This window comes from Ilyonectria robusta, assembly GCF_021365365.1.
Source record: "Ilyonectria robusta strain PMI_751 chromosome Unknown BGZ61scaffold_18, whole genome shotgun sequence".
Taxonomy (NCBI): Eukaryota; Fungi; Ascomycota; class Sordariomycetes; order Hypocreales; family Nectriaceae; genus Ilyonectria; species Ilyonectria robusta.
In genome coordinates, this window is record NW_025764452.1 from 1 (window position 1) to 14137 (window position 14137).

Sequence of the window (14137 nt, forward strand, 5' to 3'; positions counted from 1 at the left end):
TGTAAGGGTCTCCAGTTGCATCATCATTATCTCCACCAGGAACGCTCAAAGAAGTTGTGCTGCCTTGGTCTAGAGAGCTCTGTGATAGATAATAATCAGGGCCAACTCCAGAGCTTCCGTCGGATACGCCAAAGCCGTCATCGACTTGTACAGAATTGGCATAGAGATCGAGTGAGAGGCTGGATGTATCACAGGTTCCTGGAGTAAAGAAACATCCGCCTGGTGGTAGCGATGGTGTAGGTGATGCTGTCGTCGTAGATGCATCTGCTGTGGTTGTTGGTTCTGAAGTCGTAGTAGGTTCTATCGATGTCGTGGTGGGTTCTTCCGACGTAGATGCAGATCTCGTTATTGACGTAGCTTCCGTTGTGGTAGTTGTAGGCTCCTGTGTCGAGGATGTCTCTGTTGTCGCAGACGGCTCCCCCGTGGACGGAAATCCGTCTGTAGTGGTAGAGGGAGCCTCTGATGAACTGGTCGAGGGACGGACAAACACCGATGTTGTACAGGGGCGAGTGCAATCACTGGGAGGTGGTACCGTGACCACAGGCTCACAGGTTCCGGTACTGGGGCATGGCCCAGTGATAGTGGTGATGACGTCAGGAGGAGGCGTAGTTGTGAGAGACTCTGAAGGAGAAGGGCGGACAAACACCGACGTTGTGCAGGGGCGAGTGCAATCACTTGGAGGTGGTACAGTAACCACAGGCTCGCACGTTCCAGTACTAGGACATGGCTCCGTGATTGTGGTGATGACATCAGGAGGTGTAGTCGTGACGGGCGCTGAGGTAGAAGGACGGACTTTAACTGTGGTTGTACAGGGGTGAGTGCAATCACTGGGGGGTGGCACAGTAACCACTGGCTCGCACGTACCAGTACTCGTGCAGGGCTCCGTAATAGTGGTGATGACATCAGGAGGTGTAGTCGTGGGCGATGGTGTGTTGGGAGGGTAGGTAATGACCGTTGTTGTACAAGGACGAACACAATGAGCTGGAGGCACAATGGTCACGGGCTCGCAAGAGCTAGTGCTGGTGCAAGACTCTGTGATTGTCGTGATAACATCAGGTGGCGGTGTCGTGAGAGATGGTGTGTTGGGAGGGTAGGTGATGACCGTCGTCGTGCAAGGACGCACACAGTCGAACCGAGGTGTAATTGTGATGGGCTCGCAGGAGGTTGTAGCCGTGCAGACCTCAGTCAATGTGATGGCAGTGTTGGGTGGCGTTGTGGGGACAGTCGTGACCACCACAGTTTCCACACATGAGGTCTCACAGTTCGAAGCTGGGGGGATAGTAATGGTTCCAGGGGTGGTTCCTGGGACAGTGGTCGTGATAAATCTTGTGTTTGGAGGATCCAAAGGGGGAGTCGTTGTGGTTCGAGTACTGAGACTGGGGAAAGGTCCCGGGACAGTTACCACGATAGTCTCAATACAATCAGAGCCCGAGCAGCCAAGAGCTGGCGGAACGGTCGTGGTTCCAGGAGTTGGGCCCGGCACGAAGGACGTGGTAGTTCCAGGGACTGGGGGAGGGAATACGTATTTAGTGATGGTCCGAAAACCTCCTCTCGGTGGAGGGACACCCTCAGTCTTCAGCGGGGGAGGTATGCCAGTAATGGTGATGGTGACAATACCAGGGGTAGATCCTGGCTCCTGGGGATTTTCAGGATTGCCAGGAACAATGGGTTGACCTGGTACCTGAGGTTGCCCGGGGGGGTTCGGCTGAACAGGCGGGTTGGGGTTCGCTGGAGTTGCGGGTTGACCTGGGATCTGAGGCTTTCCAGGACCATCGGGCGGTCCAGGAGTGCCATTCTGATCAGGAGGATTGGTACCCAGAGGCTCGAATGGAACGGTATAAGTCCTAGAGATATGTTAACTTCTTCCTGGTTTAGCATTGGTACTTGGACAAGTTACCTGGTGCGAGTGGAAGCCGAGGTGGTTCCATCACAAATGACCTTATAAGGCTGAAGCTCAACAACCTGGAACCCGGTAGGGCAGTCAGGTGCGTTAGCTGTAGAGAGACCTGTACTCGAAAGGAGCAAGGCTGCGCTGCCCCAGACAAAGGTTTGGAGACGCATGGTGCCAGTCTGAACCGACCAGTTCTCTACCTTGATGAGAGGATGTCTTGGCTAGTAACTTGAAGATGTAAGGGAGTAAAGAGATGTGATGAGAGCGAAGGAGCAACTTACTGAAGATCTCAGAGGGTTATATTACTTCTGAGTGACCTGCTAGCACAGAGTCTTGGCACCTTTCTCAACCTACGGCACCACCTTGACAAGCCCGGATGAAGAAATCCCCTACCTACCTATTCCGGTCACTGCTTTCAGCTCCTAAGCGAGTCTGAAAGCACAAGGTTTGCATAGCCTACTAGCTCTGTTGAATCCTGCACATTCCTTCAAGATGTCTTGCATAGGTAGGACCCTTGCGTGACATGGTAGGTCGGGCCGAGACATTCAGATCAGAATCCTTCAGACTATCAGTAAAGTATCCCCACTTAGAGGAGAAGCCAAAGATGACTAGTTGATCACTTAGTCCCCTTTGACAAGAAGCGTTTGTTGGTGCCAACAGAGCGGCCGAGATGGCATTCGTGGGGATTTGGTCACAAATCATGTGAGCATTCAGCTCAACTCCATACCACCTCGTATCGACCTTCGGCATCAGGATGGAGCTAGCCCGCTAAAGTTATCGCCTTGAATTTGGGTTTCAAGAATGAAGGATCACATCTCTTTCTTCCTGATTCGGAGTTCTCTCGTGCTCCTTAGCCTCTCCTAGATCGGTACTTCTTCGGTCGCGTGCCCGTAACGACCTTTTGTAGTCTCTCGTGAACGATCCCTAAAGCGTCGACCATGAGACTGTTTCTGTTCATCTTCATGTTGAAGTTTCTTGTCGGTCTAGGGAATGGATCTGCTCAGCATCAAGATTTGGAGACCTGCCAGTCGCCCGAGTGGCCTGTCTCCCTCTTCACCCCATACGAGTGACGGACTTGGTAAGAGACAAGAGGTCTCGCAGCTGTTAGAAATACCATTCTTGCCCCTCGCACTATGAGAATCGACTGTCAGTAAATCTTCTCTTTCAACACACCCGACATCGTTTTTTCTTGCACAATTTTCTCTCCCTCAAACATCTCCCTCAAACATGAAATCATTATCCACCCTCGCGCTTCTCGCTCTTCTCACCAGCGCTCTAGCTGGTGCATCTACAGAGCTTCCAAGTTGCGTTACAACCAAGACGCTTCCCCCCATCACCATATACTCTTGTCCTGGGGACAGTGAGCCAACAAAGGTTGTCTTCGCACCTGTACAATCTTCGAACTCTGTCCCCAAGCCCGGGGCCCCCGGCTCTTCTGGTGCTCCCAATGTTCCCGGTGTCCTTGGTGCTCCTGGTGCTCCAGGACAACACGATGGCCCTGAAGAACCCAACACCACCCAGAACAATGGCAACATCCCCAATCCTCAGCAGCCCAGCGCCCCTGAGAGTGCTGGCTCTGGTCCCAGCCTCGGTTCTGAGTCTGGCTCTAGCCCTAACTCGAACCCTGGCCAACCTGTCGGCACTGCCGAGCCCAGCACCACTGGGTCTGGCGTTGTGCCCAGCAGCCCCGAGACACCAAGTGTCATCGCTGTTGCCGGCGCGCCCACCGTTCAGCTCGATATTCTCCTATTCAGCGCTGCCGCACTTGCCGCCTTCGCAATGGTTTGGGTCTAAGGATATAAGGTTGGAACCAACTGGTGATGAACGGTAGCTGGTGTTGGTAGCTCGAATTATCACTCACACTTTTTCTTGAATCTTGTTTGGTGGACGAAACTAGTTCGTATGTCGCTTAGATAGGTTTAATGCAGTGTTTCTTATCGTCCTCAGGACAAGTGGGCGGAGCCAACAGTAAATGGCGGATCTTTGATGTCAGTCAAGCCGCAAGTTTGTACTGAGCTGTAAAAGAAGAACGAGATGAGAAAAGAGCGTACAGAAGTTGTAGTAAGCATAAAGAGGCGTTTTTGCGGCGGTTGCTTACAGCGTTTAAGGCTTAACGTTATCGGCCACGCTTTGTGTCGTTACAATCAAACACGCGGCAGTTAAAACGAACCCATTCCAACATTCGGCGCCACAACGGCATATCGTAGATCCTCACCTTATGCGGCCCATCATCAGACTCAGATAGTCGACCATACCCATTTCAAAGGCCCACATGTCTTGGCCAACCGCTTAATTGTCATTTATCACTATTTTACCTTGCATGTGTTACAGTATGTCTCTCGAAACAGAGAGTGTCGTGTTTTCCGTACCCATCAGTACTGGGCCTGAACATTTTCAGGTATCCGGCTCTCAGAGGCTATAAGAGAGAGATGATGGCGACCATTGGACACCGCTGTGGGGGTGCAAAGACCCCAGGGAGCTCAAAGGTCCTAGCGTCGATCTGCGTGTCTCGGTCGTATTGGGTATGAAAGACACGGAGCCCAGGGACGAGAGGACTGGCATTGGTGGAGGCTATGGTCAGGTTCAGGTTTCCGAGAGGTATAGTTTATGACAAAATCAGTGCTGGCTGCCTTTCGGGCTAGGGCCAGCAGGTATGTTTGAGTGAGCCTACAGTATGTCTTGAAATATAGAATACTGTCTTTCTGTGCCTATCTGTCTCTTACTTTGGCATCTTTAGGAACCGGGCTCCCAGAGGCTAGGAAACCACAGAATCTAAACTAAGCATCTCTACATTCCCAACTGTTCTCGTCCTTGGTATCCCCCTCTCTCTTGTAGACATTGCGCCTAGGCCACCGACAATGCCAACGCTTATAGTCCACACCGGCTTCCTTGGTCCCGTTGACATAGGCTGTACCAAGAATTGCATCTGGGGCTTCACTTTGCTCGACCCCATTGACAATAGCCATGAGAACATTCTCCTTGACATCCAAACTGGCCATGCTTTTAGCCTGCGCGAGGAGTGCGTTGAGCTCCGATAATGACTTCACAAGGATGTGCTCGCGGAAGTTGACCGTTGCCTTCGTCGTGGAGCCAGGCGAGGAAGACAAAGAGGCGCGGCAGATGCGCTTTGCCAGGGCAGAGGACCAAAAGACGAAGAGCTCGCGATTAGCGGCAAGCTCTTACAGCTTAGTGGCCAGCGCGTCGTGTTGCCAAAATCTGAACGCGAAAATCCATGTTGAGCTCGGGGGCCTGGGTTCCTTTGCTTGCATGGTCTTGAAGGGCTGCCTCTAAAGATGTGACAGCCTCCTCCGCCTCATCTTTAAGTCGTTTCTATGTCCGGTCCAGATTTTCGAGCCGTCGTTCATTATATTCTATCGTCCGGGTCAAACCTTCTAGCTTGCCCTCCACCTTGTTTATATCGGTGTCGATGTCCTTAAGCAGCAGTCTCAACACCTGCCCGCACTGATCTAACATCGAATAATACTATACTTAAAATATAAATATATAATCCAGAATACTAAATTCCCTCTTATATATACCTTATATTCCTTTTCTTAGTAAATATACTATAAGACTACTAGCAAGCCTCCAGCTTAATAGCAGTTAGAATACCAAATAGAAAGTATAAATAGCAGTCTTTACTTATAGAAATAATAGAGGTCAGAGATTAATACAGTCACCACCCTATTACTACCTTTTCGCTGCTATCTAGTAGCAAGTCTGCCCTCTTTACTCCCTGTTATACATTTAGTCCCTGACAATCTATATGCGCACATTCCAATGCTAACACACACTCTAATTCCCTCTAGCCTTCTAAAAGCACCTACCAGATATCCTCCTAACTACGGTATTAGTAAATAATTTGCTTCTTGAGAGAGGGAGTGCTGCAATGGCAACCTCGGAGTTCGTTCTTGGCCACCTACCTGGTACCGACTAGAGGCCCGCATGTCCTTCAAGATATCCTTGCTTTTAGACTCGTGGATGCCCCTCTCATCAGTAAGGATTTCCACAAAGGAGCTTTGCACATCCCGAGCCATATACTTTGCGTCACCGCATACGTAAATGTGACCATCGGTTTCCAACAGCTCATTGACAACCTTTGCATGGGCTTTCAATAGATTCTGGACATAGACCTTCTTTGGGCCCTGTCTTGAGAAGGCAACCGTCATATCGAAACGGTCACCGAGGACTTCCTTGTATTCCTATTAGGGGGGGATCTGTTAGCACAGGCCCTGACATCTGGTAAAATCTTGGTGTGCTTACCTTCCATTCCGACTCGTAAATAAAATCCTGCTCAGAATGTCGACACCCAAAAAAGAGTAGCGTGCGGCCAACGCTCTTCCCTTGTTTGACAAGGTGCGCCCTCTCTTGGACGAAGGCCCGGAACGGAGCAACACCAGTGCCGGGTCCAATGAGGATGACGGGTGTCTGTGAATCAGATGGGAGTCTGAAGCTTGATTGCCGAACATGGATGGGAACTTGACATTGTCCATATTGTCCTCTGGGGCCGTTGATGTTATAGGTTGGCGTCGATTGAGAGACGGAATCGCCGTTCTGTTTTTGCTTCAGAGCAAGGAGATAGTTTGTAGCAACGCCCTTCAATGGTTCAGGTCTTCCAGAAACCTCGTACGACTCTACCACTGCGCTGATCGAGATGCTCCTTGGTTGCACAAGAGAAGAAGATGAGATTGAATAGTAGCGCGGTTGCAACTTGTTGAGACCTTCAACCACAGCCGAAAACGGAAGCCCCGTCCAGTGGGACCCGCCGCCAATTGACCTAAGAACCTGAGCAACAGTTAATTTGCTCTTCGCAATTTTCTCCTGGAAGTAGTCCTTGTCGGCACCGATCTTGGTTATTTCCGCCTTGGCTGAGGCATCTGGTGAGAATGTTGCAATGGATGCCATGAACTGGCGTGAGACGGGGGCGCAAATTTCCAAGTATGACCGCAGAACCGTTTGGTAGGTTGTCGGGGTCGGGATTGGAACCTTTGAGGTCTTTTCCAGAGCCCTGATGTCAATAACGGTGTTCTTGACCTCTGAAAGCCCAAGAATCTCCAAAAGACTCTCGACTTCGTTGTCGGGATTGGTTGGCCAGATTGCGACGTGGTCGCCGGTACTGTAGGACAACGAAGAATCCCCAAGGCCAAGCTCTATATGAAGGCAGTTCCTATCGCCACCCTTGAAGAGCTCATTTGACTCGGTGATTGATGCGATGTATGGGTTGCTGGCACCGAACGATTGCTTACTCGCGGTGCCCTTGAGATGCGCCAAGTTTGGCTCTCCGAGGAAGACATCCTTCGAGCTTTCGGTTAAGTCTTGTCGTGGTGTGATAGAAAATGTCGGTTCGTAAAACGTTTCCTGCTCGTCCAGTCCCATCTTCTCAGCCAAGGCGGCCCACATAGGGTCTTTCCAAGCAAGAAAGTCCTCTTCTGTTGACCCAGTACCATCATCACCCTCTCCAGCGGCACCGATTCTTTCTGCACCAAAGTCGTCCAGGGCCCGGCTTACGTTGCGAACCATTGAGTTGTAGTGCTCATATGTGCTGTTTCCTAGACCAAACGCAACATAATTGATGTTTTGGAGGCCATTGGAAAAGTTGTTGTCTTCGCCAGTTACAAAGCTGTAAAAGTCGCGGGCGTTTTCCGTGGGATCTCCTTCGCCTGCAGTGGCAAGGACAAAGATGAGAATCTTGCTGCTGGGGATTGATTCCAGATTGTCATAATCGTAATCTTCGAGGTCGAGGACAATCGTGTCCAAGCCGAATCTCGATTTGCCCTCCTTTGCTAGTCTCTTGGCATAGTTCTCGGCAGTGCCCGTTTCTGAACCGTAGAATACTGCACAATTCTTCCTGGACTTTTCCAGCATAGCCGCGATGCTTCTAGATGAGGCAGCGGAAATACCAGCTTCTGAAACAGGGGATGAGTTGTCTGCCAATTTGCCTTGCGCGGACCTTCCCTTGGTGTAGTACAGCACAGCCAGCAAGACTATACTGAGGATGCAGAGGTCGAAGACATCCATGTCGCGCAAGACTGTGGGTGCAATCAAAAGCCCGTCCAGCGAAGTTGAGTGTTGCATCTTGTTGAATTGGTTAATAGAAAGATGTGTTTTCTTGCTACATAATTTGACTGCTCTAATGCGATTTATCTACTCCATCAACAGCCGGCTATAGTGAAGCCTTCGTGTAGTTGGAAACATTTCCAGTCGGATTCGCGGAACCGTCACTTCCGAGTTCCGAGGCTGGCGAGATACCGAAATCTGGAGCCTGAACCTTGAGTCCGGCAATCCCCTCGGCAACATATGCCGAGACTGCAGGCGATCGATGTGATGGTGAATCGTCGTGGAATCAATTCCCATGATATTAGGTGGTTTTTGAATTGCCCATCGCAAAGAGGTCGATTTTCTTTTCTCAGTCGGCGCTCGCAAACACCTAGACGCCCTCTTAATAACGCCTCGACAATTGACCTCCAGAGGGCACGACACAGCACTAACCAGGGATAGCGTCCCATTGAGGTTATCAGTCATCAAATGAACCAATTATCCGCATCTTATCGCGGGGAAGCTAATCGGTGGACCTTACCCAGAACAGTTCATGAATTGCATATGGAGTCCTGCTGCATGGGCTACTGATTGATTGCTGGTCGCATCGTGTATCGCAAAGCCTATTACTAAAGCTTGGTTCCGAATCTCAGTTCCGAAGATTCTCTCCCCCTCATTCCGCATCACCCAAGTGACCCACATGGCAACCGTCACCCTTGGACCGCAGCCAGCTTTCAATGCCTATAGAGTGTCAAATCCCCCCCGAACGTTCCTCCATCAGATGATTTCTCTCTATCCGGTCGAGTACTGAACGAATAGCAATCGTCCCCTACACCGTCGGCACAATGGCTGCTGCAATCCCCCACCCCCTCTCCGCTCTATCGCTCAGCGAGACCAACCAGGCTCGCGACATTGTTCTTGCCCTCCACCCGGGAACCATTGTCAATTTCCGCACAGTCTACCTCACTGAGCCTCCCAAGGCTGAGGTCGTCCCTTTTCTTGCCCTTGAGCATGCCGGAAAGGTCAATGAACTCACCCCAAGACCTGCTCGCCTGGCTGAGGCCCGTTACGATGTCGTCCGCAACGGCCAAAACCGCCCAGAGTATCACGAGTCCGTTGTTGACCTTCGGACTTCGCAACGCGTGAAGCACCAGATTGTTGGATCTGAGCACCATGCCAGCTTGACTATGTAAGTGAACTGCAGCGTCTCAGCACCAAGAGTCCAAGACTAACTTCAAACCAAGGTTCGAGTTTGATAAGCTCGTGGAATGCATTAAAAACTCCCCTCTCTTCAAGGAGAAGATTAAGAAGATTAAACTTCCCGAGGGATTCGAGCTTGTTGTGGAGCCATGGCCATACGGTGGCCCTGATGAGGTTGATGGCGATACCCGCTTCTTCCAGGGTCTTTGCTTCGGCCGAGATACTCGCAGTGGCAACCCCGACTCCAACTTCTACGCGTTCCCCATTCCCATCATCCCCATCATGGATGCGAACAAGAACGAGGTTGTGCGCATCGATGAGCCTGCCACTGGTGGAGGTGGCGATTCTCTGATTGGATCCGCCGTCAGCGGTGGCATCATTGACCACTGCAAGGGCGCCGAGTACGTTCCTGAGCTGTTGCCTCTGGGAACTCGAAAGGACCTCAAGCCCTTGACGGTTCAACAGCCCGACGGCCCCAGCTTTACCATCACAGATAACCTCATTGAGTGGCAAAAGTGGCGAATGAGAGTCTCTTTCAACCCGCGTGAGGGAGCTGTTCTGCACGATATTAGATACGATGGACGTGAGATTATGTACCGTCTCAGCATTAGTGATATGGTATGTTCTCGGACAATCCTTCACTCCAAGAGGATCTCTTACTAATTAAATCTCACAGACTGTCCCTTATGCTGATCCCCGAGCGCCCTTCCACCGAAAGCAAGCATTTGATTTCGGTGATGGTGGTCTTGGCCATGCCGTGAACAACCTGACTCTTGGATGTGACTGCCTCGGTGTTATTAAGGTAATAAATAGAACATCCGATCCACCGTCAATTACAGTTTGCTAACGAATCCTTCAGTACTTCGATGGTGTTTTGACCAAGTCAGATGGCTCCGCTGAGGTGACCAAGAATGTCATCTGCCTGCACGAGCAGGATGACGGCATCGCCTGGAAGCACACCAACTGGCGAACTGGCCGCGCCGTCGTCACTCGACGCCGTGAACTCGTTGTCCAGTTTATCATCACTCTGGCCAACTACGAGTACATCTTCGCCTACAAGTTCGACCAAGCGGCTGGTATCGAGGTCGAGGCCCGAGCTACCGGTATCGTGTCCGTCGTCAACATCGACGAGGGCAAGACTGCCCCCTGGGGCAACGTGGTCAGCCCTGGTGCCCTGGCACAAAACCATCAGCACGTTTTCTGTGTCCGTATGGATCCCGCCATTGACGGCCACTCCAATACTGTGGTGCAAGAGGAGAGCCTGCCGGTGCGCAGAGATAAGCGGACGAACCCCAACGGAAACTTCTACGAAGTGCGTCAGACTCCCATCACCACGTCAACCGGCGTTGATGTCGCTCCGTTCAACAACCGCACCTTCAAGGTCCAGAACTTGGCTAAGAAGAACCCCGTCAGTGGAAAGCCCGTCGGCTACAAGATCGGCGTGCCGGCCACGCAGCTCCTGCTTGCCGACCCCCACAGCATCCAGGCCGAGCGTGCTTTGTTTGCCCAACACCATCTCTGGGTCACCAAGTACAAGGATGATGAGCTGTACGCTGGAGGCCGATATACTCTGCAGAGTCGCCGAGAAATCGGCGGTGTCGCTGATGCAGCAGCACGTAACGAGGATGTCCTCAACGAAGATATCGTCGTCTGGGCCGTTTTCGGCCTCACCCACAACCCCCGAGTCGAGGACTGGCCTGTCATGTGAGCAAACCCCCCTTCCCCGAAGCCGAGTGTGTTAGACAGCCACTGACCCGCGTTCCCTTTCTAGGCCTGTTGAGAAGCTTCAGGTCCATTTCCAGCCGTCGGACTTCTTTAAGGAGAACCCTGCTCTGGATGTGCCTTCAAATGCCGATATTGGCTCCAAGCTGACGGAGGGATGCTGCAGTGGAGCAAAGGGCCCGAAGATGGAGAAGGGCAAGTTGTAGATTAGTAGCGAACTGCTTTAGCCGAGCCGATTCCGGACTTGGATGATTAGATAGAAGGCCCGAATTAGACGGGACTGTATAAAATTGATACACTATTGTTTAAAGACGTCGATTGTCAAAGTGATGATATGAGCTAATGCAATGATCCATCTGACATAAACCCTGCTTGCGTGTTGTGGTATTTAGTGTGGTGACTAGGCTTTCGCCGAACCTATTATCTCACTAGCTCTCTTGTATCTCCGCATTAACCCATGCATAGCTCCCTGCGGCGTAACGCTAAATGTTTACAGGGGTGTCACGCTTTCTCACTTTCTTCTCCAGTTTTGGCCAGATTCAAAGATAGGCGATCTAGCACGTTGCTTTTGCCGTCCTGCGCCGTATCAGCAATGTCTTAGCGCCGTGGGGCGTTGGCCGAGAATCTACGATACCGCTAATGACAGTTGAAAATTGTTGATTCGAGGCCGAGCCGAGGACGGTTTGGCTAGTTCGGAATCGAAATGTCACTTCGGAACGCGATATTGCAGCGATAAACAAGGTGCCAACGCTGACTTGGCCTTCAGTCCGGCTGCTTCGGCACCCAAGTCCCCCCAACTAGCTCCACGTCATCCACTGATAGCAACGGGTACGTTAGCTGCAGGAACAGTTAGCCGCTCTCTCCAATCTTTCCCTCCCTCATACATGCCAGCCCGGGATAACAGAAAAGCCCTCGCCGTCGCGGAATCTCGGTATGCAAGCGGATTCATGATGTGACGCAACGTGTGATGTACGAAGCCACGTTCGACTCAGGTGGTGCTTCATGTTTCCTAAACCACATGTCGAGTCAGGCATCCCCGGTCTACGAACTCCTTGTCTATCTCACATCTTACATGGCATTCATTATGCGACTTCGATAGACCAGCATCATATCCACTTCCCCGCACGCCACCCCCGCAATACCACGCGGAATCGGGTTCCGAGTTCCACAGCAAGATCTGTGTCTAGGGGAGGGCCACGGGAAAGCCAAGGGTGTGATAACTGTTAGCTGCTTACAAAAAGCCGGCGTTAATAGGCGAACGAGGTAATCAAACCCATACAGCCCGACCCTTCACCCTTTAAAGCTAACACGCCCGTCCCTCCAAAGACATCTGTCGCCTGGTTGTTTCCTGTCCCATCAACCAAACAACCGACAAGACATATTTCTGCAACCATGGACGAGAACAGGTCGCCCAGCGAGGTTGACCTCAAAAAGGGGAGCCCCGACCTCGAGCACGCCGTTTCGCGCCCCCTGAAGAACCTCAGCGATGAGGAACGCCTTGCTCAGCTGGGCCATCAGCAGGAACTCAACCGATCATTCTCCCTCCCAGCCCTCGGCGCACTCTGTCTTTGTTTGATGGCCACATGGGAAGCCCTGTCCACAGTTATTGCGGCCGCGCTGGTTAGCGGTGGACCACCTTGTCTATTTTATAACTAGTATGTTCCATCTGGCAACCTTGCATTCATAACCAGTGTGCTGACTTAATATGAAGCGTTCTTTCGTTCCTTTGCACAATGTGCATTGTCGTCTCCTTGGGAGAAATCGCGTCCATCTATCCCACCGCAGGCGGTACGACCTCTCGATCTCGAATTACAACAGACGTGCAGACACTGACGCGTGTTACATAGGACAATACCACTGGGTGGCGGCACTTTGCCCTGAGTCGACCAAGTCTGCCGCTTCATGGGCGACGGGCTGGATCTCCGTTGGCGGGCAGATCGTTCTCACAGCATCGGCTGCGTTTGCCGCGGGCCTCCAAGCCCAGTCCTTGATTAACATTAATAATGACGACTACGTTGGCAAACGATGGCAGGGTATGCTCTTCTACTGGGCCATTCTAGCATACGCTGCATTCTTCAACATTTGGGGCATGAAAGCCATGCCTCACATCAACTTGATTTCCGGTCAGTAAACAACTTTACCCGACATAGAACCCCATATTAACTTCGTTCCAGGAGTTATCCATGTTGCTGCCTTTGTCGCAATCGTCATCACGCTTGGAGTCATGGCACCGAAGAATACTTCTACCTTTGTCTTCACCGAATTCGTGAATAGTAGCGGTTGGAAGAGCGACGGCATCTCCTGGCTCGTCGGTATGCAGAGCGCAGTGTACCCGTTCCTTGGGTAAGTAGCCATTTTCTTGTGACCTATTAGGACAACGCTGACAGACATTGACTAGATACGATGCTGCATGCCATCTCGCAGAGGAGTTACCCCATGCGGCCCGCAACGTTCCCTTGGCCATGGTTGGAAGTGTTATTGTCAATGGCGTGATCGGCTTCATCTACTGCATCGTCCTCCTTTACTGCGCCAGCTCCCTCGAATCGTTGTTGGGAACCTCCACGGGATTCCCCTTTATGCAAATCTTCCTCGATGCCACGCAATCCAGGGCAGGAGCAACCGTCATGTCCCTCATGCCGGTTCTTATTGCGACTGCTGCGACTGCGGCGGGACTTGCATCTACGTCGCGCACCCTTTGGGCGTTCGCTCGCGACAAGGCAACCCCCTATGACGAATACTTCAGTGTCGTGAACCCAAAGCTCCAAGTGCCTGTCAGGGCTGTGGTGGTTGTTCTCGCGTTCCAGGTTCTCCTTGGTCTCATTTACCTCGGAAATGCTACTGCTTTCAACGCCATTCTTTCCATGGCCATCATTGGCTTGTATCTGTCTTACTTGCTGCCCATCGTGTACATGCTCTTCTACGGGCGCCGTACACTGGAGAGGAGCGACTATGGACCGTTCGTTCTACCTCAAATTGTTGGCATTGCCATGAATGCCATCAGCATTGTGTGGATGATCGTCGTTATCATTTTCAGCACATTCCCGTTGACATACCCAGTGACAGCGCAAAACATGAACTACTCCGTCGTTGTTTTGGCTGGCTGGGCTGCTTTTGGCGCTATTTATTACTATGGGTTTGGTAAGAAGAAGTACGAAGTTCCACTGACGGACTTGGCTGTTATGGACGCAAGGACGGAAGTGGCCGAGAAGTGACGAGATTGATATTGCGACTTGTAACAACACGCCATTAACCACCTATATAAATTGGAAACTGTGATGGAATTTTATT

The 14137-nt window shown here is 51.5% G+C and overlaps 6 protein-coding genes across 6 annotated transcripts; 3 read left to right on the forward strand and 3 right to left on the reverse strand.

The window, feature by feature from the left end:
- Positions 1-2130, reverse strand: BGZ61DRAFT_551509 (uncharacterized protein; the record flags this gene model as incomplete). The annotated part of the gene is made up of 2 exons (XM_046255503.1): positions 1898-2130; positions 1-1844 (listed from the first exon to the last, which is right to left on the reverse strand). Coding segments are annotated over exons 1-2 (2008 nt in total), but the record flags the coding sequence as incomplete, so codon positions are not given.
- Positions 2131-2874: 744 nt separating this feature from the next.
- Positions 2875-3884, forward strand: BGZ61DRAFT_456737 (uncharacterized protein). Its single transcript, XM_046246558.1, has one exon. It carries the CDS (start codon positions 3119-3121, stop codon positions 3683-3685), a length of 567 nt encoding a protein of 188 aa, XP_046100565.1. The 5' UTR covers positions 2875-3118; the 3' UTR covers positions 3686-3884.
- A 784-nt stretch (positions 3885-4668) lies between these two features.
- On the reverse strand, positions 4669-4902 carry BGZ61DRAFT_359706 (uncharacterized protein; the record flags this gene model as incomplete). The annotated part of the gene is made up of 1 exon (XM_046241101.1): positions 4669-4902. A coding segment is annotated over one exon (234 nt), but the record flags the coding sequence as incomplete, so codon positions are not given.
- Positions 4903-5477: 575 nt separating this feature from the next.
- BGZ61DRAFT_456738 (NADPH-cytochrome P450 reductase) lies at positions 5478-8019 on the reverse strand. Its single transcript, XM_046246559.1, has 3 exons — positions 6155-8019; positions 5815-6093; positions 5478-5729 (listed from the first exon to the last, which is right to left on the reverse strand). Exons 1-3 carry the CDS (start codon positions 7964-7966, stop codon positions 5715-5717), a joined length of 2106 nt encoding a protein of 701 aa, XP_046100567.1. The 5' UTR covers positions 7967-8019; the 3' UTR covers positions 5478-5714.
- A 256-nt stretch (positions 8020-8275) lies between these two features.
- Positions 8276-11159, forward strand: BGZ61DRAFT_425703 (copper amine oxidase). The gene is made up of 5 exons (XM_046243658.1): positions 8276-9116; positions 9172-9745; positions 9804-9929; positions 9987-10831; positions 10899-11159. The coding sequence occupies exons 1-5, from the start codon at positions 8773-8775 to the stop codon at positions 11053-11055; spliced, it is 2046 nt and encodes a 681-aa protein (XP_046100568.1). The 5' UTR covers positions 8276-8772; the 3' UTR covers positions 11056-11159.
- Positions 11160-12241: 1082 nt separating this feature from the next.
- On the forward strand, positions 12242-14061 carry BGZ61DRAFT_359677 (amino acid permease; the record flags this gene model as incomplete). The annotated part of the gene is made up of 5 exons (XM_046241100.1): positions 12242-12504; positions 12561-12637; positions 12697-12972; positions 13024-13192; positions 13248-14061. The coding sequence occupies 5 exons, from the start codon at positions 12242-12244 to the stop codon at positions 14059-14061; spliced, it is 1599 nt and encodes a 532-aa protein (XP_046100569.1).
- Between the last annotated feature and the right edge of the window lie 76 nt (positions 14062-14137).